We start from the raw sequence: 27283 nt of genomic DNA, 5'->3' as shown, positions 1-27283 counted from the left end.
GATTTCTGTAATTTCTGTAATTACCCACGTACTGTCTAATGTCTAATGCTAAAATATTAACTTGTACTGTACAATAAAAATTGTCAAATTCAAAAAAAAAAAGATTGCTATGCTGATATATGTTGATCTCCTGTAAAAGAGAAATTGGATTTTTTTTAATGGTATTTTTATGCAATGTCTGCATTTAATCGCATACTGACGGCGGCCATTAGTCTTTCTTATCTGTGTCTTCCTGATCACCGGCTGAGGTTTGATGTCTAGATGTGTTCTGATTGGATTGAAACATCGAGCAGCCAAACAATCAAGATGCAACTTTCAAATCAAGAGTTTTCCTGGTGTCTCCTGTATTTGAGAATTTATTTCAGGCGACCCCAATAGATCTTTTATGAAATTGTACACAATATGAGTGTGAAACTTGTCGGACGTCATTTTTAAACTCTGTGTATAATAGCTGCAATAGACCTATAGCTGTAGCTAGGACTACTCGTGTTTTGATTGGATGAAAACAGCGGACAGTCGATCAAAATGCAGAAACTGTTACAATCCTGGTTTGCATCCTCAAATCCCTTCAATGGAAATCACAAAGCAATGGCTGCCCCCATCTGTTTACCTGTAACTGCTGCCCGGGTGGAGGGAGCTCTGAAGGAATCCCTAGTGTGACATTTTATTTGCTCGACTCCTCACAGGTTCATAGGTCAGATAAATAGCACACAGTACTTTGTCCTATCCTACACGCTGGCGTGTGCGTAACACTCCATGGACTCTCTAAACATGTTTGATAATAAATAAAGCTTTGCTAGTTCTGAATGGTAATGATGTTTGGGTGTTGTTTCTCCTGTAATACATGATGATGTCTAATTATTTGTTGGCAGGTGTGAGTCACTGAGCAGAGTAAAGTTTGTTGTTCCTTTCACTGTCTGATTTTGCACGTTCTGTGTCCGGTGATTGTACATATAATTTTGCTCTGTGGATTTAAAACGGGTAATTCTACATGCGGCTCTGTGTTTCCAGTCAGATGGGTTTATTCACTAAAAGCGTATATGTGGAGAATCGATGAGTTGGTTTAGAGGAAGAATATTAGTTTATATAACCTTATATAAGGGATCTGGATGGAGTAGGAGTTTGTTGTACAGGTCATGTATACAGGATTATATAGTAAACCCAGGTCATGCCACGTTATATTAAGTGTTTTCTGTTCCCAAGCATGTTTTATAATGGTCTTTATCTTTTTTTCATTATTCTAGGTGTGCTTTGATTGTGGTGCAAAGAATCCCAGCTGGGCGAGTATCACATATGGCGTCTTCTTGTGCATTGATTGCTCAGGGACACATCGATCTCTTGGGGTTCACTTAAGCTTTATTAGGTAGGTTTGGCGTTGGTAGGTTTACTGCATCGTGATTAAAAAGATCACCATAACCTTATACCTTCTATTAAAACACACTATGTGCGGGGAGACAGGGGACCTCCTTACACTATAACCTTATAGCTGCAGTTATAATACACTGTGTGCGGGGAGACCAGGTACCTCCTTACACTATAACCCTATAGCTGCAGTTATAATACACTGTGTGCAGGGAGACAAGGGACCTCCTCACACCATACCCTTATACCTGCTATTAAAACACACTATGTGCGGGGAGACAGGGGACCTCCTTACACCATAACCTTATAGCTGCAGTTATAATACAATGTGTGCGGGGAGACAGGAGACCTCCTTACACCATTACCTTATAGCTGCAGTTATAATACACTGTGTGCGGGGAGACAGGGGCCTCCTTACACCATAACCTTATAGCTGCAGTTATAATGCACTGTGTGCGGGGAGACAGAGGACCTCCTTACACCATAACCTTATAGCTGCAGTTATAATACACTGTGTGCAGGGAGACAGGGGACCTCCTTACATCATAACCTTATAGCTGCAGTTATAATACAATGTGTGCGGGGATACAGGAGACCTCCTTACACCATTACCTTATAGCTGCAGTTATAATACACTGTGTGCGGGGAGACAGGGGCCTCCTTACACCATAACCTTATAGCTGCAGTTATAATACACTGTGTGCGGGGAGACAGGGGCCTCCTTACACCATAACCTTATAGCTGCAGTTATAATACACTGTGTGCGGGGAGACAGGGGCCTCCTTACACCATAACCTTATAGCTGCAGTTATAATACACTGTGTGCGGGGGGGACAACGGTTTTGAAATGCGGACGTGGGAAAATTATACATCTTTAAAGGCAGATTTGCTGCTGTTGAAAAGAAATGGGGAGCATGTTCTGTGAAGGATATTTTAAGGGTCACTCTAGAGCCCAAATAAAAACAAAAACAAAAAAACTCTGTTTTTAGTAGATATGCCATCAGTGAGAACATCCATATATGCAATCACATTTTTTTTGTAAATGAAGAGGACACACTCTTCACATATGAAACATTTCAGCAAGCTAAAGTGGTTTAGGTGTTTGGAATGTTCCTTAAACTCTAGACCCCTAGTTTGTTTAGTTCATTGAGCTGCATTAGGAAGTCTGTGATTGGACAGTCACAATAAGTCGGAGGGGTGGGGGGAGGTTAGAAGTAGAGGGTTTGCAAAGGCTGCAGACGAGAGATCTGCAGCTTTTGTAAGCTGATTTTAGATATACACCCAATGGGGTAAAATGCATAATTAAATGCTGGCATGTTTTTCATTGGGATATATTTTATATTCTGTGTAGATGTAAATGGCCAATAGTTTGTGAGGATTTGTTTCACAGTAACAAAATCTTTTACATTCTATGTAATGACAGAGATTATATGGCAGGCAACTTTCACCTTCTGGATAAACAAGTCTCATCACTCTGTTCAGATTTCACCTTCTGGATAAACCAGTGTTTCATGGCTTTCAGGGTTATTTACCAATGTGAGAATTCATAGTGAATATTTCAAATTATAGGTCACAGTAGCCGAACTGGTGGCATAGTTCACTTGTTTTTTTTTTTTTGTTTTTTTAGTAAATTAGTGTTGAGCTTTCACCTTTAATAAATGATGGTTTCCTCACAATGTGTTCCAATATTAGATAAATAATATAAAATTAAGATTACATGTTTCTCTTCTATGGAATTTCCCAATATGTTAAAGTATAATTGTGCAGATGTTTCTTGTCTGGTTAAGCAGATTGTGGAATCCAGTAAAATGTTATTTATAAAATGCCGATCTTTGTAGATCCCCTTTCCACTTGAACTGAAATGTTCTATTTTCTATTTAGATCGACAGAGTTAGATTCCAACTGGTCATGGTTTCAGCTCCGGTGTATGCAAGTAGGAGGAAACACAAACGCAGTGAGTATTGTCTGTATGTGTTAAACTTGCTAATTTGTCATATTTACTATTATTCTGCCTTCTGTTAGCTATGCATGAAAACCAGGCCTTAGCATGTGTACTTAAAAGATGGTCACATCTTTAATTCAAATCGGTGGATCATTAAAATAATCCAGTCTATAATGGAACGTCTCTAAACCCACTGTGCATATAGTTCCACCTATAGGAAAATGATTGTATGTTTTAAGTGCCAAGAGGGGAATCGGCCATAGCTCAGACAAGGCTAAAACAATAATCTTCTCATAGGGAAAGTAAATCTCTTAAAAGGACGACCTAAGCACCAAAGCTAACACATCTTACTGTAGCAGTTTTGGTGCAGCATGCTAAATGTACACATTAAAAGCTGTTCCTCATGAAGACTTTTTGTGTAATTAAAAGCTTGGCTAGTGACACAGGGCTTCACCGTTGAAATCATTGTTTCTCTAATAGAAACATCTGTTTGGCTAAGCCTGCTTTTCTTATAGTAGGAGCACCAACATTAAAAATATATTTATCAGCATTTTTTTAACGTTGGTGCTAAATTTTGGAATAGGTTATCTCTTGGAGTCCATGCAATTCTAGTTCTGGCAGGACTTCTCTCGATTCGGTTATATGTTGCGTGCTGCATGTCCGGTTTTCAATCTGTCGCTGGAGTTTACTTGATTTACACGTTTTAACCTTGTGGGTAGAATTTTGTATTTTGTTTGGCTTGCACAACAGGAAAAGCAACTAAAAAAAAAAATATATATATATATATATATAAAATAAAAAAAAAAAGGCCGGCCTACGGATTAGTATGAGGATATAAACACCTCAAAGCATAGCATTTAAAAAAAAAAAAATCAAAAAAATCCATTCTTTCTAAAATAAAAAGCATTAAAAACAAAACAAACAAAAAAACTCTTGCGTATCAAGATAATGTAAATAAGTGGTAAACTGACCGTGACTGTTATCCTTTTTGATATATTTGTTTCCGGAGTTATTCCACAGCACCACTGAAAAATACACGTTCTGTGTGTGTGTGTGTGTGTGTGTGTGTGTATGTATGTATGTATGTATAGATATAGATATAGATATAATTTTTTTTACTATGAATATATAGCATGATGTCTGAATTTATTTCAACAGACTATCTTCTTTCGCCAACATGGATGCTCAACAAACGACGCCAATGCAAAGTACAACAGCCGAGCATCCCAGCTTTATCGGGAGAAAATAAAGTCCCTTGCGACACAAGCAACCAGAAAGCATGGCACAGAGGTATGTATGTTCATTTATAAATATAAAAAAGGTAAACTATGTTCTCATAGGCTGACAATATGTATGCACCTATACATTTACGCAACTTGTCAATTAACATCATACACACATACACTTATGTGTGTGTGTGTGTATATATATATATATATATATAAAATTACAGTTGCAAGAAAAAGTATGTGAACCCTTTGGAATGATATGGATTTCTGCACAAATTGGTCACAAAATGTGATCTGATCATCAACTAAGTCACAACAATAGACAATCACAGTCTGCTTAAACTAATAACACACAAAGAATGAAATATTGCCATGTTTTTATTGAACACACCATGTAAACATTCACAGTGCAGGTGGAAAAACTATGTGAACCCCTAGACTAATGACATCTCCAAGAGCTAATTGGAGTGAGATGTCAGCCAACTGGAGTCCAATCAATGAGATGAGATTGGAGGTGTTGGTTACAGCTGCCCTGACCTATAAAAAACACACACCAGTTCTGGGTTTGCTTTTCACAAGAAGCATTGCCTGATGTGAATGATGCCTCGCACAAAAGAGCTCTCAGAAGACCTACGATTAAGAATTGATGACTTGCATAAAGCTGGAAAGGGTTATAAAAGTATCTCCAAAAGCCTTGCTGTTCATCAGTCCACGGTAAGACAAATTGTCTATAAATGGAGAAAGTTCAGCACTGCTGCTACTCTCCCTAGGAGTGGCCGTCCTGTAAAGATGACTGCAAGAGCACAGCGCAGACTGCTCAATGAGGTGAAGAAGAATCCTAGAGTGTCAGCTAAAGACTTACAAAAGTCACTGGCAAATGCTAACATACCTGTTAGCGAATCTACAATACGTAAAACACTAAACAAGAATGGATTTCATGGGAGGATACCACAGAGGATGCCACTGCTATCCAAACAAAACATTGTTGTACGTTTACAGTTTGCACAAGAGCACCTGGATGTTCCACAGCAGTACTGGCAAAATATTCTGTGGACAGATGAAACCAAAGTTGAGTTGTTTGGAAGAAAAACACAACACTATGTGTGGCGAAAAAGAGGCACAGCACACCGACATCAAAACCTCATCCCAACTGTGAAGTATGGTGGTGGGGGCATCATGGTTTGGGGCTGCTTTGCTGCGTCAGGGCCTGGACGGATTGCTATCATCGAAGGAAAAATGAATTCCCAAGTTTATCAAGACATTTTGCAGGAGAACTTAAGGCCATCTGTCTACCAGCTGAAGCTCAACAGAAGATGGGTGTTGCAACAGGACAATGACCCAAAGCATAGAAGTAAATCAATAACAGAATGACTTAAACAGAAGAAAATACGCCTTCTGAAGTGGCCCAGTGAGAGTCCTGGCCTCAACCCGATTGAGATGCTGTGGCATGACCTCAAGAAAGCGATTCAAACCAGACATCCCAAGAATATTGCTGAACTGAAACAGTTCTGTAAAGGGGAATGGTCAAGAATTACTCCTGACCGTTGTGCACGTCTGATCTGCAACTACAGGAAATGTTTGGTTGAAGTTATTGCTGCCAAAGGAGGTTCAACCAGTTATTAAATCCAAGGGTTCACATACTTTTTCCACCTGCACTGTAAATGTTTACATGGTGTGTTCAATAAAAACATGGCAACATTTCATTCTTTGTGTGTTATTAGTTTAAAAGAACACTATAGTCACCTAAATTACTTTAGCTAAATAAAGCAGTTTTAGTGTATAGATCATTCCCCTGCAATTTCACTGCCCAATTCACTATCATTTAGGAGTTAAATCACTTTGTTTCTGTTTATGCAGCCCTAGCCACACCTCCCCTGGCTATGATTGACAGAGCCTGCATGAAAAAAAACTGGTTTCACTTTCAAACAGATGTAATTTACCTTAAATAATTGGATCTTAATCTCTAAATCGAACTTTAATCACATACAGGAGGCTCTTGCAGGGTCTAGCAAACTATTAACATAGCAGGGGATAAGAAAATCTTCATTAAACAGAACTTGCAATAAAGAAAGCCTAAATAGGGCTCTAATTACAGGAAGTGTTTATGGAAGGCTGTGCAAGTCACATGCAGGGAGGTGTGACTAGGGTTCATAAACAAAGGAACTCCTAAATGGCAGAGAATTGAGCAGTGAGGCTGCAGGGGCATGTTCTATACACCAAAACTGCTTCATTAAGCTAAAGTTGTTCAGGTGACTATAGTGTCCCTTTAAGCAGACTGTGATTGTCTATTGTTGTGACTTAGATGATGATCAGATCACATTTTATGACCAATTTGTGCAGAAATCCATATCATTCCAAAGGGTTTACATACTTTTTCTTGCAAGTGTGTGTGTGTGTGTGTGTGTGTGTGCATATATAGTGACAAGTTGCGTAAATGTATAGGTGTAAAAGAACAAATGTGATTTTTGTTGGATACATATTGTCAGCCTATGAGAACATAGTTTACCTTTTTTATATTTTTTTTAATTGGAACTACATAACAACTAACAAGCAACTGGAAAAATAATGGATTTATTTTATGGACTGCACAAGTGTTACCAGCTTCATATCCACTATATGGCAATAATATTGGGCCTCTAGTAGCAGTGACCGATCTAATCTGCTCTGAGAACACATTATAAAATATGATTTCCAGTAATATTATTTGGGAATGAATTATGGAGTGTGCTAGAACCCATCAGAGAGATATGAACTTTGCATAATCACTGTACAGTTGGCAATCTAACAATGAGACCTCCTGGTTCCGTCAGCGAGGATATACCAAGCAGACAGACTAACCTGACTATCAGCATGTCTTTTATGAATAGGGATATACATTTATAATGCTTTTTAATTGAAATAACTTTTTATGGTTGAAATAAGAATTTGTTTTTAGTCATATGGCAGGAGGATGTAAATTCAAGCAATAATTACATTTTTTTGTTTTTCATTCCATTAATCCATTCACAAAATCACACTCTCCTAGAGGTTTCCAAAACATTGTTTTTGATAAATATTGTAGCTAATGCTTGGATTTGCAGTTTTCAGATTTGTCAATGCAATGTATCTGCAGATATAAGAGGTTATAAAATAAACTCAGTTTGGTGAAATGCCTCAATCCCAGTCTTATTTCTGCAGATCTATGTATAAAGAATCAGCACTTTACCCCTGTGCTAAGTTTCAGCCAATGGTTTGTAGGGCAATAGATTTGGAATTTTGGCGTACATTGCTCGAGGTTTATGGTTCCCTCAGTGGAGGGGAAAGCCTATAATGTTTGTGAATATTTTAATGAGATTCTTTTGCCTGTGGATAAGACAGACATGCATGCAAGGCCTGGTCAAAAAAGGTGTTCGAAAAATAAACCTTCATCTGATTGTAAAAATCAATCAAATATAAAGAACAAGAATGATTTAAATAGTCCTACTTTTTTGTTATTTAAATGAAATCCACCCTGATATAAAGGCTTATTAATTGAATGTGTTTCAGGTGAGGTAAAAAACAAATGCTAAATATAACCTTAAATATAAAGCCGAAAAAGAAATGACTGACTCAGTGTCATAATCCACGTAGAGCGAGCGTGCGTGCGTGCGCGTGTGTGTACATATATTAAAAACGAATTCTGATAAATATATATATTCTGTGTGCGTACGTACTAGAAATGGACTTGTGAGAATGGGAATCTAGACTACAGAATAAATGAAATGGCTGCAGTTGTGGTCAGTTAAGGGGGGTTATGTTAATTAAACTGCGCAATCATTTGTGAATTTGCACCAAAATAAGCGTCATAGCAAATAATGTTACAGTCGTGGACCATTACAAACGGTAACGAGAGAACCCTGTAGATATGTTATTGTATTATATATACCGGTAGCTGTGCAAGCATGGTAAGTTTATACAATAAAACCTTTTTATATTTCAGCATAAACAATCTGAACAAAGTGTGAGGGGGTAAATATATAATAAAACCAAGGTTATATGGGTGATTGGCCCCGAGTGATCTGAAGTGTTGGGGGTCATTTGTCAGTCATTACTGTTACTGTAAAGGATGATTTATTAAATAAAAAAAAAATACTGGGTAAGTTTACTTTTTAGTTATCCCTGAAAATTAGAATGTATGCAAAATAGCTGTTTTGTTTAAATTTAATGTTGTTGCTGATTATAAATAAATAAAAACACAACTAGTGATGAGGTTGAAATGAAGGCAGGTTCTCTGTGACACTATAGTGAAGTAGTGATAGAACACTCCCAACTACGCCTTCATGGTATGCATGGATCAGATGAGTAACTATGCTTTGTGTCTCTCCAGCTGTGGATCGATGGGTGTGCGGTCCCACCCCATTCACCCCAGGCTAAAGAAGAGGACTTCTTTGCTGCACATGTAGAGGTACGGCAAAATAATTAACATTCTGTCTCAGAGGTCGCAGATTCTCCTGACGCGCAATTTAACATTTTCTATATTTCTATGATTTCGTTTTTTTGTTTGTTTTTTACAGTCGGCATAACCTGCTCTATGTAGCTCAGGGTTCATATGGGGGTATAAACAGAACAAGTGCAGTACAAGTTACCTGTCTAATTGCACACGGAAAGCTTTGTATTATCCTATTCTATCACTGCTGTAGTTAGGGCTGAATTTGTGCACTATACTTGGGTGGGTCACCACGTACAGCAGGGTAATTCAGGAAGAATGTCCTACCTGGTGCAACATGACATGGTACTGGCTTAGTTCTGTCCTTTTCTGAAATGACAAGAAAATGGTATTTCTGTATAAAGAGCAGTTTGGGGAAAGTTGTAAATATGAAGAAATGAATGGGAAAGAATATTTGCTGATCGGTCTGTTGCATTTTGTGACGTACAGGTAAATAACCGTTTTTAATGCTTTTTGTCCTGTACATGTGTTGCATGTTAAAACACTCTCGAAACAAAATAAATCTGTAAAGTATGTCGATTATGGCAACTGATAAACTGTGTGCGGTAGAGACTAAACCGAATATATGCAGAACATTTAAACAATACACTTGCCAGTATTTTGTCGCTTTGTCAACTTGGCCTGTGACTTTAGTAAATACTATACGGTCCTTACTGCGTATTATGAAAGGCTGCGTACCATGTTAAATTAATGTAATTTTAGAACAAGTATACTCATTTCCCATATATTCTTTTAATCATTTGAGGTCTTGTCATAAACGTTTGTTGAAAGCTCTCCTTTCTCCAAGCAGGTTAGTGATACAGAATGGTCTACACCACAAACACCGGCGATCTCTCTATTCGAGAACCCTCCAGAAAGTGTCTCTGAGACCACTCAAGGTATAACATTTCTTCCGCTACTTCCAAGTTATACCCCTTATGATAAATCCGTAAACAGGGCCAGAAATATCACCTTCCAAACCTTTACTTTGTGTGTAAAAATAATCTTCATTCTAAATGGGTTGAATCTTAGTTTCTCTACCTAGATAATATGTAAATGCACATCCCTGTGTGATCAACAATGCAGACTGCATATAAGATAAAGTTAAATAATCAGAATGGCCCAGGAGAGTGATGGAAAACTAAAAATAATTATCTGGGTATCTGCACCAACCCCTCCCACCCCCAAAATCAATAATGACTTGCATGATAAACTTGAAGGCTTTGAGGGCAATGCAGATTATGCTGGTTGCTCCCCATAATTAACTCGGCAGGAATAGCTCCTACAGAATGAAGTTTTCACAGAGCGGCAGGCTTCAGTCTGTGGAGAGCGGCAGGCTTCAGTCTGTGGAGAGCGGCAGGCTTCAGTCTGTGGAGAGCGGCAGGCCCTGTGTGCAATGATTGTTGGTTGGGTTTCTTCTCTCTCACAATCCATTGCCTGGTTACCGTTATTTGCTGCCATATTGTTCTATATTGGTTTCTTTAACCCATTGGTGACGTAGTTCTGTGTGTGCCTGTAAGACGGGTTGTAACTAAAGTGTTTCTGATATAGGTTCTGTGTTTGCTGATCTTTATTTACCTGGGATTTTTAGGAGAGCTTTTACTCTGTAACAGTACGTTGTCTATTCTGTTTAAAATGGTTTTTGTATTTTAATCTTTTAGGTGAACCAGAGCTCGGTCCGAGTGTGGATATTCTCAGCATGTCCCCAAAAGCCTCACTAGGTAATATAAAGATTTACTTTTTTGCAAATGACTTAAAACCCCTTCCTGCAGCAATGCGCTGGTCCGTCAATCTTTACAGTTTGAGAGCCTTTTATTCCTTTTTAATTTAATCTTTTGTTCATCCCACGCTAGTTGGTGCAAAATGCTTCGGCCATTGAAACCTATTCACAAAATTTCAAAGAACTTTTTAAAATGTTGATCTAACATTTATTGGCATTTATAAAGTGCCGAGATATTTTGCAGTGCAATACAAACATTAGAGGGCCCGGTCTGTAAGCCGAAATGTAGCTGTTAAAGTACTGTTTACAACGTGCCCTAGTTAAATAGCCCATGAGCTTACAATCTAAATTAAAATGAGATGGAGACAAGGTAGCAGGAGGAATCTGATGGTGATTGCCAGAGTGAATTAAAGAATATTTGCAGCCACTGGTAAGTTGTTAAATGAGATGAGCAGGTAGGTGATCTCGAGCAGCAGCTGGAGACCTATAAAGGAAGAAGAAAACTGTCCGTAGTGCTGGATGATTATGGAGTTGGTCTTTTTCTTTGTTGTATTCTGTTCTCCACAATTCCCAGTTTAGTGAATACTATATATAATATACGTGTCAGAGAATGGATCCCGTGTAGCTTGACATTAAGTACAGTTCAGGAACATGGCACAATGTATCCCAAGTTTGTAGATCCACAATGCATAGAATGGGTTCTCTTGTATTCAAGGTAAACCTTGTTTCCCTGCAGATAGACCCAGACAGGGTGGTCCCTATTCCTAGAAGATTTTCCATTCAGAATGTCTGTAGCTCGCGATGTTACTTGGTATTGTGATAAAGTTATAATATTCCATATTCAGAGATGTTTGTTCTTTTTCATATTTCAGCCGATGCAGGAAGCGCACCTTGCAAAGGTGAAAGTTACCGATACTCGCCTGCAAATTGCTTTAATCTTTTCCTTCTCACAGCCTCCCAGCGCCTTGATCGATGCCTGCTGTGTGATGCAGACAGCTGAGTCTCTGCGCTCTCTTTACTGCGCCCGCTCTGTGTGCAGACTGGTGACTGTGATTGTTACCATAGAGCGAAATAGGGGTTTTGGAAACTCACACAGTGATGCTGAAATTACCTCAATTTATATACAGTACAAACAAATGTACAGTTTCAGATCTTTGCAAGATATTTAAAGGAACCCATCAAGCACCATAACTGCTACAGTGCTCAGTGGTAGCTATGGCGCCTATAGTGCTCTAGCACACCCCCTTTGTAAGTAGTCAATTTGTTAAAGTCTGCCTGCGCTGCTACCCACCTCCACTTCAGTCCTCAAAGAAGCAATGATTGTTATTTAGAAGATTCCTTTCGCTCTCCTGTGCCAAGTCCCGCAGCGCACAGCTAGCCCAGTGGCTGACCGCATCACGTGATCTAATCATTGCACTCTGTGCTTAGCCCAGGCAGCTTCTGCCTCTCTAAAGGCTGTAGTGGAGTCGGGCAACGACTCCCAGCAGACCCCAGGTAAGAAGTCTAACCATTCTAAAATGTTTCGACTACTCGCATTGTGGGGTGCCTGGGCAGTCCTGACACCATAACCACCGCAGGGTCCAGTCATGGTGCTCAAAGACTTCCTTTAGCATTATTCACTAAACTCCAAATTGTAGCATTTTAAAGTCTGAATGGCAAAACTGAGATGAAAGCCAATAATCCTGCAATTTTTTCAGATCTTGGAAATATTTAGCTTTTTGGATTTTAATTTTCTACAGTTTGTACGTTGCTAAAGAATCCTGTGTGTGACCAACACCTCCCTATCTTTAATTTTCTATCCCCCCTAATTTGGAGTAAAGAATGTTTTTGGGGCGTGGTTGCTTCCAGTTCATGGCACAATAATCAGTTACTAGTCTGTGGAGCAGAGTGGCAGATCCGTGCCTTGCTGTGTGGTACAGAGTGGTGGCACAGTGGTATGCCCCTATTGGGTGCCGCAGAGTGGCGTCTCTATTGGCCATCGCGCTGTGGCACAGAGTAACTGCTCAATGATCGGTGCCTGCTTTTTGCACTCAATATATTTCTTATGTTCTGTTCCTCACTTTTCCGCAGCATGAAAATTTTCCTTTAAATTAAGATGCTGTATGTTTGCTGTCCCCACTCCCCACCACATCAGACTCCATCCTCACATTATGTTTATAGAAATCCAAAACTCAGAGATTTACTTTTAATATTGTGTAACATAGGTCATGTGCTACTTTGTAACATTGGGATATCAATAGTCCTCTATTAGTTTTATTCCTCTATTGTCTGTAAGGGTCCGTGCCCCCTCTAAGCCTCTGATCAAAGCAGTAAGATAGACCGGCTGCTGTTTGTAGAATAATCTGGGAACACAGCAGCTCAAACCGGCTGCTGTCTTTAGAATAATCTGGGAACACAGCGGCTCAAACCGGCTGCTGTCTTTAGAATAATCTGGGAACACAGCGGCTCAAACCGGCTGCTGTCTTTAGAATAATCTGGGAACACAGCGGCTCAAACCGGCTGCTGTCTTTAGAATAATCTGGGAACACAGCGGCTCAAACCGGCTGCTGTCTTCAGAATAATCTGGGAACACAGCGGCTCAAACCGGCTGCTGTCTTCAGAATAATCTGGGAACACAGCGGCTCAAACCGGCTGCTGTCTTCAGAATAATCTGGGAACACAGCGGCTCAAACCGGCTGCTGTCTTCAGAATAATCTGGGAACACAGCGGCTCAAACCGGCTGCTGTCTTTAGAATAATCTGGGAACACAGCGGCTCAAACCGGCTGCTGTCTTCAGAATAATCTGGGAACACAGCGGCTCAAACCGGCTGCTGTCTTTAGACTAATCTGGGAACTCAGCAGCTCACACTGGAGGGAGGACAATTAATCAAAACCCCCAATATTTTCACGAAGGGGATATGGACATTTCAACTCTTCAAAGTAGCATATATAAATATAGATATTTTTGAGATTTACAGGTTTATTTCAATATACCCCTGCCAGAAAAAGAATACATGCCAGAAAAAGAATTTGCCATTTATTTTTGAGAAAAACCTTTTTGCTTTTTCCTTTTACACCTGAGCTGTCCTTAAAAATGGAGGGTTGGTATATTAAATCCTTCACAATCTTGTCACATAAATAAATATATTTTGGGGAATTGCCGAGATACGCGTGACTTGCATAGATGCCTAATTCTGCCTGGAGCCCCTCATTACGCATGGTCCTGGTCTCCGTGAGGTTCTAGACACCAAATCTTTTAAGTAGATGGATGTCCCTTTTGGTGAGGGCCAAGTTGAGTGTGACAATTGGTTCTTGGCTCCCAGTAAAGGTTATTGTAGATTTTTGTTGGATTTGTCAAAAGAAGTGGTTGTGAGATTGGTTAAAACATACAGTTAACGTCTGCTGTTCAGTGCCTTGGCTTGAATAATAATAATAAAACCAAAATGGTCGCTTTTGCCGTGAATTCTACATCAATGTCAAGTCTCTGTCATTGATGCTAGACGTTACCCCATCTGTGTGTTTACTCTGAATAACCTGTGTTTATTCATTACAGAAACTGGTTCCATTATTAAAAAGAAACCCACCTCGGCAAAGAAAGGGGTAAGTACTTTATTTTAATTTTATTCAGGATGGGAATATAGACCAAAAAGTATCAAGATGAATCCAGTGGTAGAGTTTATATACAATGGATAGAGCAAGGCCACATAGTAATACCTGTTGTTTTACTTTCTAATTGTCCTCATTTGAAGTGGTGATGGTGCCTGGAGTCTTCGCAGTGTTTCATGATGGCGCTGCTAGAGGTGTAACTCCATTGCTGGCAGTATCATTCGGGGGGTCATTGGCCTGCCCAAAAATAGAGGTACGGCCTCTGTGTGGCCTCCTCCCCCTACATCTCTCACCCTCAAACTATTTGAGGGGGAAGAGAGTACCCATGCTTTCTTAAAACACTTTTTTTAAACGTAGTGCAGATGTCTTATCTAATGTTTTACTTATCTTACTTAATCTTATCTAATGTTTTACTTTGGTTAAACCTCTTTAAAAATTTTATAGCAAGTGGAGAATGGGGGGGGGGGGGGGCTATATAGATCTAGGAACAGGAACACTATGGTGTTACCTATACAAACCTGTAATGCTATAGTGCCCTTTACTAAGTTACTGCATGCGCAATTCTCATATAGCATAGTAGTAGTACAGCACCTCCACTTCTCGTAAAACTCCAATGATGCTCTGCCAGTTTTAGGCTGCTGCTGGGCACACAGGCTGAGCTGTGTGTGTGTGTGTGTGTGTGTATGTATGTATATGTATATATATATATATATATATATATATATATATATATATATATATATATATTTTTTTTTTTTTTTTTCTTTAACCCACAGTTTGGGGGATTTTGTTTTATTTTTTTTGTTTGTTTTACTTCAGCTTGGAGGAAAAAAAACTGGCCTCGGCGCTCAGAAAGTGAGCAGCAAAAGCTTCAATGAGATTGAGAAACACGCCCAGGCTGCAGAAAAACTGAAGGAAAAAGACGTGGCCGTCTCCACTCCAAAGCCAGAAGAAGATATGTAAGTTTACCACAATAATTCTCTCCCTGCCAAAACGTAAATGGTTATAGAAGATCATGTTCCATTCTATTTTCCTAATACCACAACCATGCATTTCTAATGACCATATAGCCTCCTTCTAAGACAGACTATCGCTAATAAAATAAACACAGTCTAAATACCAATGTGAGCACTCCCCCTGCGTAAGCTGAATTGACCTGAATTAAGGGAATACTGGGCAAGGTTTTTGAGTGTAATTAACATTTAGTGCTTTTTGTATTAACCAGGAATCGGTTTTAATTTTGTATAAGTGTTACATTCTGCGAGTTGCAGTAGGAGGCGACGGCAATATCCGTAGATTTACAAAGTTTGATAACATATTTGCGTCCATAAACTGTAACTGAAAAATAAAACCTATTCTCACTGTGTATGAAGATGTAACCTACTCGTTGTTCTCCCAGATATTTAACTCCCTCATATTTATGGTTTTAGGGTCGGTTCTTTACGTCTGGCGTACAAAGAACTGGAAATCCAGAAACACAAAGACGACGAGAAACTCAAAAATATGCCTGCCAAGAAAAAGGCTGATGCAGAGCGGCTTGGCATGGGGTTTGGCAATCGAAGGTACTGCAAGCTCCTCTTCTGTTCACATTAATGAATTTAAAATGTGTATATATGCATTGTACAGTGCTGTGTAATATGTTGGCACTGCAATTATGGATCCTGCCACTGGAGGGTGCTAGAGCATGCGTGAAAACCTACAAATGGACACATGGCTTTACATAAGCTGTCAGTAGTTTATTTTTTATTGAAAATGCCCGACACTTCCATTTACTTTTGCAACTCACACTCCCCATTTCAAATACCTATTTGCTGAGAGTGATGTGTGTACACATCCATATAGTAAATATATTTAAATAAGAAATGCTAAAATCCAACAAGAGACCCTTTAGTTCAACCAAAAATGACCACAACCCGGATAGTCAATCACTGCCGCAAACCACAGGAGAAAATGTTTAAATCGAATTATTCAGATTTAACTTTACTGTCACTGTGCTGCGTACATACACGGCAATGAAACCGTCTCTGAACTGCAGCAGCAATTTATAAAAAAATACTATTTAAAAAATGTGCTTCCAATGTAAGCTCTTGCAATCCTTCATTAATCCCAATTTCCAGCCTAAAAATACATTGATGTTTTAAAGTAGGGCCGGCATCTAGAGATTGAACATTCCTATCCCATAAGACCTCTGTCCCTGTGTTCTAAGTGCCAACTTCCATACAGTTATTTCCTAGTGCAGACCCGGGTTCCACCATAGCTAATGTTTGCACCAATATTGTCTGTGTAAAGACTTTATATATGTGAGCAAATCGACACTAAGCGTATCCCACTCTCCACGTTCATATACAGAGCTGCTAACGGCACGGTGACACGTGGAGAATTATTCCCACAATAGCCTCAATTTTTCATTTTTTTGAATCAGAAATTATTCTAAAAGTTTAGAAAATCTTTCAAATGATTTGTCAACAGAAGTCTCTGTTAAAGTTTCCTAGATTTTTTGTAGATTCTGATCATATTAAAGTTCATATAAAAGTTCATATTCTGATTTTATTAAATTGAGGCCAGTGTCTGCATCAGTTTATTTGCCCAGTTTTTAATTCTAGCTTTGGGTTTTTTGTTTGTGTTTTGGTTTTCTGGAATGATGAAATGGAGGGCTATTAAAGACAAATATTTATTCCGAAGAATTTATTTCTGCGTTTTTTTATTTTTTTATTATTTTTTAAACTAATTTTTTTGTTTTTTCTTTCACAGTGGGATTTCACATTCTGTACTCTCTGAGATGAAAACAATTGAACAAGAAGCTCCGAAACATGCAAAACCTAAGAAACCATATCCAGAAGAAGAACCTGATGATTTCTTTTTCAGGTCCTCCCGCTCACGGTAAGAAAATATCAGCCTTTTAAATCAACCCAGCAGTCAGTTTATTGGACATACAACCGTAATGATCAACGTATTGATCTGTTCTTCCTACCATGCTAATGTGACAGGTTTGAACTAATAATGTGAATTTAAACCTGACTGCCTGGAATGCCATAGTGCAGCGTAAGAACCAGTGTGGGATGTGCAGGCAGTAAAAGCTTGGTTACTGGTAACAGATATCTATAGATCCATGCCTGACACACAGCATGGATCTGAATGTCAGTGAAATCTTCTACAACTTCTACAGGCTCCTGGCCTCTCTTCGCAAGTCGCCTCCCTCAAGATACAGATTACTTGGGATGTGGGTAATAGCGAACCATTTGTGCACACACGCGGGTCTCCAACTACCTTTCAAGGTTTTCCACAGAATGTATTTTATTCCAGGGTTGTAGATCTAGTCGTAAAACCCTGGCGGTCTCCATCACCTGTAGTCAAATCTTTTGCAGTTCTGTTGTGTTTTTTTTTTTATTTTTTATTTTTTTTTTATTTTTTTTTAAAATTCTTTATTTTTGTAGTGCATATAGATAAAACATACTCGCCTGAGGTACCCCAACGGCAATCCTCAGGTTCATTGTCAGCTTTTGTTACATGAAAGGCTTCAAGGATACTTACACAGGTTAACAATGAGGGAAGGGGTAATGAACACATGCACATTTTTATGTTTTGAAACAGGCTAATAACAGGTATGATCTTGTATCTATAGCTTAGTGGCAGCAGTGAGTGAATAGTGAGTCGATTTAATATGCAAAGGTAGATTAAACTTTCCAGCCTAAAGCAAGATAGGTAGATGCTGTATGGTGCTTATAATAAGCTGGGTGGTTGCTTTAAATGGGGATAGGATTCACCCCTTAGGCCCCTTATAGCCACACTTAGGTGGGTTTAGTTTAGTAATGGTAAGGTTGGCTCATCATGACAGACTAACTTACGGTTGCGCCATATACTTATTATGCAGGTTAGTCAGTGGAGCACATTAGCAGAGTGTCCTTGTGAGCCCCTGTGTAGCTGATGCCCCCTGTGGGCTGTGTGTGTTCTCTCTGCATCTCGGCTCTCTGTACGTGTCGCGGTTCCTTCTGCTTTGGTCCGGAGATGCTGTTTGGAAATCCAGGAGTGGTTTGTGTGGAGAGTAGGGTGTCGCAGGCTGACTTTTGATGGTGTGCGCCGCTTGGCTGTGTCTCCGTCTCTTCCGCCCGGCTCCAGTGTCCTGTGGTGAATTCCATAGGATGATTGTCGTGCTGGGGCACCGAGACACGTGGCTGCTGCACCTCCGGTAGCTGGGTCGGTTGGGGTCTGTGAGCTGCGCTGGTTACGAGTGGTGCAGGGAGATAGTTTTCAGTCTCTCCTGCACCGAACTGGCGCACGTGTCCTCCGCCATCTTTGATGCAGGCAGCAGGTCGAGGTGGTAGTGTTGTTTGGTCCTGGGTGCTTTGTAGCGGTTAGGGCCCCAGGGTGAGGACTGGGATCACCCCCACCGGTCCAGAGGGGGGGGGGGGGGGGACAGGGCCAGTTCCTCGCTGGCCTAGGTCCCTGGTTGGGCACTGTTAGGCAGGGCAGCGGAGCAGCGGCCGTCTGCTCCACTCACCACCAGAGTAGGCCTCCACCGGGATCATGAAGGTCTCTCCTCCAAGGGACTGAAGCTCAGGGAGCCAGCCTCTCCTCGGATCCAGTGCCCCCTGTGCACTGAGGGCCGCCGTTGCTGGTCGGTATAGCCTTTAAAAATCTTAGTTTCAGGGCTTAAATGCAGATAGATTGCCAGAGCTGATCTTTCTTGCTGCCATCCAGCTCGGCGGTCCGGTCCGGCCCCGCCCCGCCCCTTATTTTTTATTTTTTTTACTGTTTATTTAGAATACATTTTTATTAGTATTTTCAGGTCAGGAATTTCCACAATCTGAGCCCTCTCTAGTCGTGGGTATTTTATCGAGCCACCCCCACAGTACCCAGGTGTTACTGTGCCTATATTCTACCTGGCGCCAATGGCATGTAGCCACCTGACCCACCACCTGCTAAAGGCAGTGCATTTTACATACGTTTTATTCTTTATTATTGCATTACGGTCTTTACTGCAACTCTGCCCTGCTCATTTTAAAAACATTTTTTAGATTTCTTAACTTCCAAGATCAATATTGCTATGTTTTAGATGTTGGGTGACTTAGTTTATCCCTGTAAAACTGGAAGAATTGTGACCTTGTTATGGGACATTACACCCGAGTGACGGCAGTTAGGATTTCATAGTTTTAGTTTCTGTGTGAGTGGGTCTGTAATGGCTGGTTTGGCTCATTTTATATTGTTGTTTATATTGAATAAAGGAGCGTGACTTTTTTAAAATATCACTTTTCACTTTTATCCAAAACTCTGTAAGGTTTGTACTCCTGCTGAGTCACATTTTTTTATTTAATGTGCCAGTTTCTCCATCCAAATACATGTCAAATCTAACATTATAATATTGCTGACGTTCACAGCACACCCGAATACATTGATTGCGTGATATAATTATTTTAGTGAAATATAATCTCTGCATGTCAAAATGCAAATATATCTTCTCTATTCACAGTAGCTCTGAAATTACTGTTTTTATTTTGCCTTTCTACAATGCACCCAGTATGTTATCCAAACTATGTAACTGAGCACGATCTGTATTGTCATGCTGTCCCAGAGACCTTTGTGTTGCCATGGGGCTGTCTATGGGCCACTGATTCACACAGCTGTGGCAGCAGGTAGTTCTAGTAATCTCTATTTTTGCGTTTGTTAAAGTTTTTTATTTTTTTTTAATTGCTTGCATATGTTAAACTCTTTCTCCTAGATATCGTGATGAGACTCCGGAACCTGTTAGCAGTTCTTTCCAGAACTGGGAAGATACTTCCGATGATTTCTGGAGGAAGGAAAGTGGGATCACGGATATCTCAATGTCTCTTGGGCACAAAACCTCCAGTTATGACGAAAGGTAGAATTTTCAAACACCAGTAATTCTCATTTTCACCATCTCTATCTCGGGGTGTGCAATCTCCTGCTTCCAACAGTGGATCTTAATGAGAGAAAGTAAAAATCCTGAATACGCTATATTCTTAGTGGAAAGTGATGGGGAGAAAATGAATGGGGGAAATGCCTGATGGAGAGAGGAAAACTGTTGGCAATGTAAAAGAAAAAAGTAGGAAACGTGTGAGTTTGCAAAGCCCTATGCTTCCCAGCTCTGGTCCAGAGGAATGTATGGTGAATATCTACTTTGCCGCCACGCAGGTTACAATATAGAGTACGGGGAGCAAACCAGGCTGGAGACCATGTCGCTAACAGTGCTAATGGTTCTCTTTCAGACCCACAACCCGGCGAAAACCTGACCTGGAGCCAGCTTCCTCCACCGATGATGCCCAGAAGAAGTTTGGCAATGCAAAGTCCATTTCCTCAGACATGTATTTTGGAAAGCAAGACCACGCTGAGGTGAGGACGTTTTTGTGGTCTTTTTAATAGTAACACTTCACTGCGCACTTGGTAACGGCTCCGATTACACCGTCGAGGAATTCATTGACATTTGAGCTCATGAAGAATCATGGGAAATCAACTTTACAACATTCGTGCCGAATTCCAATGTGGACCTTCACATGTATTTTAACAGGAAATATTCCAGCATGTTTTCACTCTGTGGGCGGATTCTGCCGGGTAAAACGTTTCAGCTTTAGATAAATGTGCATTTATAGAGAGAACATTTAAAAGATTTTCTTAAGTGTTGGTCAACAGCTTGACTATATTGGCATGTGTAGGCACAATCCGTGTGACGGGCTGCGTGCGTGCATGCCTTGTGTTTGGGGCATTTTCATTTTTAGTTTCTCCTTTCAGCAATGTGAACATATGGTTAGTGAATGATTTAACTGTGTCATGACTCTTTACAACAAACCTTTTCGTTTCAGCTATTTTTCTTCACCGATTTAATATATATATATATTTTTTTATTAGTATGAAACTAGATCTAGACTGGATAGGATGTCTGGAAACTCATCCATAAGCTCAGCTGACCTGTTTGATGAACAAAAGCAACAGTCGGCAGGTAACTTAACCACATTATACAGTGACACAGTTAAATTAAAATGACTCCTATGTATTTCTCATTCAAATTCTTTTCATTTCTTTACGGTAGAACCCACATAGTATTAAAATATTATGTATCCAGTGGTTCCTTACCAGTTCATTGTTTGGTGCAGCTCCCCACACCTCCTATAACCCACACTACCTGAGCAGCACGCTCACTGCAGCTCCCCACACCTCCTATAACACACACTACCTGAGCAGCACACTCACTGCAGCTCACACACCTCCTATAACCCACACCTCCTATAACCCACATTATCTGAGCAGCACACTCACTGCAGCTCCATACACCACCTACAATCCACACTACCTGAGCAGCACGCTCACTGCAGCTCCATACACCTCCTATAACCCACACTACCTGAGCAGCACACTCACTGCAGCTCACACACCTCCTATAACCCACATTATCTGAGCAGCACACTCACTGCAGCTCCATACACCACCTACAACCCACACTACCTGAGCAGCACGCTCACTGCAGCTCCATACACCACCTACAACCCACACTACCTGAGCAGCACACTCACTGCAGCTCCCCACACTACCTAAGCAGCACTCACTGCAGCTCCATAGACCTCCTATAACCCACACTACCTGAGCAGCACGCCTACTGCAGCTCCCCACACCTCCTATAACACACACTACCTGAGCAACACGCTCACTGCAGCTCCATAACCTCCTATAACCCACACTGCCTGAGCAGCACACTCACTGCAGCTCCCCACACCTCCTATAACCCACACTACCTGAGCAGCACACTCACTGCAGCTCCCCACACCTCCTATAACCCACACTACCTGAGCAGCACGCTCACTGCAGCTCCCCACACCTCCTATAACACACACTACCTGAGCAGCACACTCACTGCAGCTCCCCACACCTCCTATAACCCACACTACCTGAGCAGCACGCTCACTGCAGCTCCACACACCTCCTATAACCCACACTACCTGAGCAGCACGCTCACTGCAGCTCCACACACATCCTATAACCCACACTACCTGAGCAGCACGCTCACTGCAGCTCCATACACCACCTACAACCCACACTACCTGAGCAGCACACTCACTGCAGCTCCATAGACCTCCTATAACCCACACTACCTGAGCAGCACGCCTACTGCAGCTCCCCACACCTCCTATAACACACACTACCTGAGCAACACGCTCACTGCAGCTCCATACACCTCCTATAACCCACACTGCCTGAGCAGCACACTCACTGCAGCTCCCCACACCTCCTATAACCCACACTGCCTGAGCAGCACACTCACTGCAGCTCCCCACACCTCCTATAACCCACACTACCTGAGCAGCACACTCACTGCAGCTCCCCACACCTCCTATAACCCACACTACCTGAGCAGCACACTCACGGCAGCTCCCCACACCTCCTATAACCCACACTACCTGAGCAGCACTCACTGCAGCTCCATACACCTCCTATAACCCACACTACCTGAGCAGCACTCACTGCAGCTCCCCACACCTCCTAAATCTCACACTACCGGAGCAGCACGCCCACTGCAGCTCCCCACACCTCCTATAACCCACACTACCTGAGCAGCACTCACTGCAGCTCCCCACACCTCCTAAATCTCACACTACCTGAGCAGCACGCCCACTGCAGCTCCCCACACCTCCTATAACCCACACTACCTGAGCAGGAATTTTATTGAGAGGTTTGTTTTGTTTTTTTCCTCTTTTCTTTTGAAGCAGCCTGACTTTGGGGTAATGTAGTTGAAATATGTTTTATATATTTTTTTTTTTTTTAAAGGAAATTATACATTAACAAATGTTTTGCCGTCAACACCAGACATGGCAAACTTTAAGCAAGGTGTGAAGTCTGTAGCTGGCCGCCTCTCTGTTCTTGCCAATGGCGTGATGACTTCCATTCAGGTTAGTGGTCTATTCATTTCTAGATCTTCCATTTAGAGGAACAAAAGATAATGCAGCCCTTTTCTCTACGTGCATTCACTTCTTTTTTTTATTACATGACAGAATTGCCTTTATGTTCATAAAATGTGTTTTCTCCTTGCAAATGTTAACTTTATAGAGTGTGACAAGGTTAATCCGTACTATCTTTAACTAGCACTTTTTGTGTTTCAGGACCGATATGGATCTTAATTAGCGAGCCTCAAACATGCAGAGCTTGGAAACATCAAAGGATGAAGAATCCACCAATGTTTGGATGTTTTTATTTTGATAAAGGATGTTTTTGTTTTTTCCCTCTCTTTAAATGTTACTTGACACTTTGCATTAAGGGTTCATATCTTGTGAGTTGGAGGGCACTCACCTCTTGATAAGCTCCTTTTAGTATCCGATGGCTTATGTTGTAATTCAGTGCTGAACCCCATTTAGTACGTGACTGATTAAATATTACCTAGTGTAATGGATCTGGTATTTTTTAACTTGCCACACCTCGCTTTCTCCCCCTCCCCCTTTCGGTGCTTTTATTTCTCCACTGAACGCACGGAAATCCTGCCACACCTTCTCTCTTTGCTGCAAAGCCCTCTTTTTTTTGGCTATTAGTCTTGCCAATTTACATACAGCTAGAGGGGTGTGGGCAGGTAGTAAATACTGCGGCCTGCGTAATTCATTGCTTTACTCTCTGATGGCAATGGAAAGCAGAAACTTCAATATTTCGTTCCAGGACAATTCACATATAAAGAGCCATTCATCTTTAACAGTTTTTTCGAATTTTAGATAAACCTTCCTTAAAACCAGGAAGGGCAGATGTAAATATTTTTTTTCCTTTTTGTTTATATACAACTTGCTTCCCCAATAATGACACTAAATAAAAGGATCCATTTAATTTATGTTTTGCTTAGATTATTGTTGGTCATTAGAGAGGTAAGATGACAAAATCCGATTCCTTAAAGAATTGATTTCAGGTGAATTTGTCCTCTGTATTCTGCTATTTTCCGAGTGTTTTTATAATTTGTATGTTGAGGGAGAGCTGATCCCTGATGATTACAAAGATTAAGAGATTTAATTACAAATCTGTAATACCAATTTGTTCGTAAAACATACAAAATATTTCTATGCTGTAACCACTTTGCAAACTGTGTATCGGAAATGTTTGCTGTTTGATCTCCCTGTGGGCTCCTTTTTGGCATCTTAAATATTTACACCATGGGGTAATTGTAGGACTGTGCCACGTAATCCATCTCTTGTCCCGGACTACAATTCCCATCATTCTCTGGCAGCCAACAGAATATATTCCACTTGGGTGTTCCTGCTTTAACAGAATTATCGGAACTCTAGTAGTTAATTTGTACAAAGCAATGAGCTGAAGAGCCATAAACACATGATTTAAACTACTTTTATCTAAATCCCAAATGTTCATATTTTTTGTCCCACATTAATTTTCAATGTGTTATGGTGGGTGAATGGCTAAGGCTGGGACAGGCCCTCTCTGACCCCCTGTCCTTTGGATTAGATGGCTGCTGTTTATGGTGTCAGTTTGCCTGTCCCTGGGTATGTGATCCATTTAATGGGAAACTTGTTCATAGTGGCTTCTTGTCTTCTAATACTGGGTTTATGTGTGTCTGTTGTGTTTTATGGTCACTACATAAAACACAACAATTAAATTTAAATACCACTGTGTGGTCACATTAAGGTTGCCTTAGACTTAATGCCAGATGTCACCTTTTCCAATGTTTGGTGTTACAATTAACAGCTTTAAATGAAACCTAACGAAGATCTAATCAGGGGAAGAGCCACCAAGGCTGCTATTTTATTATGGAGACAATCAGACATAGATGTAATGGCTATTTGTGTAGATATATGCAATGTTCATATATTCAGAGTAAATGGAGCTTAGTCACTACTGCTTTATAGGCATCCAAGTAATGCATTTTACAGTTAATATAAATGATTTCATGAACTATATTTGAACTATAGATTTATTTTCTCTCCCTCCCCCCCCCCCCCCCCCCCCCCATTATTTTGATTTTATTTTGTATCCCAATTGAACCTGCTGTGTTTTAGACAGCGGATCGATTCCCTGGCTTTTTAATTTTAATTTTTTTTTACCCTGTGTCTTTATTTGTAATTCCGAGCTTTGAATTTGAGTTCTTTAATAAACATTTTATTGCAGCGGAACATTTTTGACTCTGGTTTTGTAAATCTGCATGGTCTGTGTGAATGTTTTTAAAATGTGTGATGTGACGCAGGAATGGAGGGAAAATGTTATTAGTAATATTAATATATTGATCCACACATGGCGATTACTCGTAAAGGTTTACTGATCTGCCTTGGCTCGGTTCTTGGCCGTTTAAAAGTCAAGATATTAATTTACATAAATAACCTCCATAAATCCTACTAATTGGCAAAGCTTTATAGGGTGACGGCTTAATTAACAGGAAACATTTTAATCTTCCCTCATACATTTTGTTTTTCTTTCCATTTTCATTTGTGTACGAGGAACATGAAAATAACAGGACCTATTTATTTTCAATTATTGAGAGTAGCAACGATTGGAAGTAGAAATCTGAGAACTGAACAACATCTTCCAGTAACCCTCACTGTGTGGACATCAGCCCGAACCCCTGTCCTGCAGATAATGGCACAATGTACAGTAACAAATAATGAGTCGGATAGGCCCGGGAAAAATTAGAGGAAAGTAAGAGAGGTGGGAGAATGGGTGAGAGGGGTAAAACGGTTTGATCAGAGCCCAGCCTTTAACTCCCATTTTATAGTTTGGGGCGGCACTGTCTTGGTGGACCTGCAACATGTTTATTAGTTTACTTAATCGACAAAGTGATTGGACAAAGTCGAATCATTCAATCACGTTGTCGATTAAGTTTCACTGAAGTTAACTTTCTGCGGAATTAAGTAAATTTCATAAATTTTGTCAACTAATAAACATGTTGCAGGTCTACCAAGACCGTGCCGCCCCAAACTATAAAATGGGAGTTAAAGGCTGGGCTCTGATCAAACCATTTTACCCCTCTCACCCATTCTCCCACCTCTCTTACTTTCCTCTAATTTTTCCCGGGCCTATACGACTCATTATTTGTTACTGTACATTGTGCCATTATCTGCAGGACAGGGGTTCGGGCTGATGTCCACACATTGAGGGTTCCTGGAAGATGTTGCTCAGTTCTCAGATTTCTACTTCCAATCTTTGGTACTCTCAATCATTGAAAATAAATAGGTCCTGTTATTTTCATGTTCCTCATACACAAATGAAAATGGATATTTTATTTATATATAATGATTCCCTATTGTAACAATGCAGTAAAATTTTATAAATAAATAAACTGGCCAGCTGGTGACATTGGATACGGAATGTCAGTGTCCTGTGAAACCCAAGTAACTGCTATTTTATTTATTAAAGGGACACTCCGGGCAAACACACGCTCAGTGACAGTTCGTTATACTGGGTTGGTTTATATTATTAAAGGGACACTCCAGGCTTCCACACACGTTAGATGCACTGTGTAGGTTAGGTTACAGTATACTGGGTGGGTTTATATTATTAAAGGGACACTCCAGGCTCCCACACACGTTGGGTACACTGTGTAGGTTAGGTTACAGTTAGTTATACTGGGTGGGTTTATATTATTAAAGGGACACTCCAGGCTCTCACACACGTTAGATGCACTGTGTAGGTTAGGTTACAGTTATACTGGGTGGGTTTATATTATTAAAGGGACACTCCAGGCTCCCACACGTTAGATGCACTGTGTAGGTTAGGTTACAGTTAGTTATACTGGGTGGGTTTATATTATTAAAGGGACACTCCAGGCTCTCACACACGTTAGGTGCACTGTGTAGGTTAGGTTACAGTTATACTGGGTGGGTTTATATTATTAAAGGGACACTCCAGGCTCTCACACACGTTAGATGCACTGTGTAGGTTAGGTTACAGTTAGTTATACTTGGTGGGTTTATATTATTAAAGGGACACTCCAGGCTCCCACACACGTTAGATGCACTGTGTAGGTTAGGTTACAGTTAGTTATACTGGGTGGGTTTATATTATTAAAGGGACATTCC

At 40.5% G+C, this 27283-nt stretch overlaps 1 protein-coding gene across 3 annotated transcripts; it reads left to right on the top strand.

The window, feature by feature from the left end:
* The first annotated feature begins 1248 nt into the window (after window positions 1-1248).
* ARFGAP3 (ADP ribosylation factor GTPase activating protein 3) lies at window positions 1249-25380 on the top strand. 3 transcript variants are annotated; one of them, XM_063446704.1, is made up of 16 exons: window positions 1249-1363; window positions 3244-3316; window positions 4463-4594; window positions 8879-8956; window positions 9789-9876; window positions 10639-10698; window positions 11570-11596; window positions 14230-14276; window positions 15102-15241; window positions 15713-15844; window positions 17034-17162; window positions 19999-20139; window positions 20507-20630; window positions 21144-21234; window positions 23055-23176; window positions 23387-25380. In XM_063446704.1, exons 2-16 carry the CDS (start codon window positions 3290-3292, stop codon window positions 23402-23404), a joined length of 1356 nt encoding a protein of 451 aa, XP_063302774.1. In that variant the 5' UTR covers window positions 1249-1363; window positions 3244-3289; the 3' UTR covers window positions 23405-25380. The 3 variants fall into 3 exon arrangements, with proteins under 3 accessions (XP_063302774.1, XP_063302775.1, XP_063302773.1); XM_063446703.1 differs by having other exon boundaries at window positions 1278-1363; window positions 8879-8950; window positions 9786-9876; XM_063446705.1 differs by lacking the exon at window positions 11570-11596.
* The last annotated feature ends 1903 nt before the right edge of the window (window positions 25381-27283 follow it).

The sequence above is a fragment of the Pelobates fuscus genome, chromosome 3 (assembly GCF_036172605.1).
Source record: "Pelobates fuscus isolate aPelFus1 chromosome 3, aPelFus1.pri, whole genome shotgun sequence".
NCBI classification, from domain to species: Eukaryota; Metazoa; Chordata; class Amphibia; order Anura; family Pelobatidae; genus Pelobates; species Pelobates fuscus.
The sequence above is the reverse complement of the archived record's forward strand: the minus strand, read 5'-3'. Positions and strand labels throughout refer to the sequence as shown.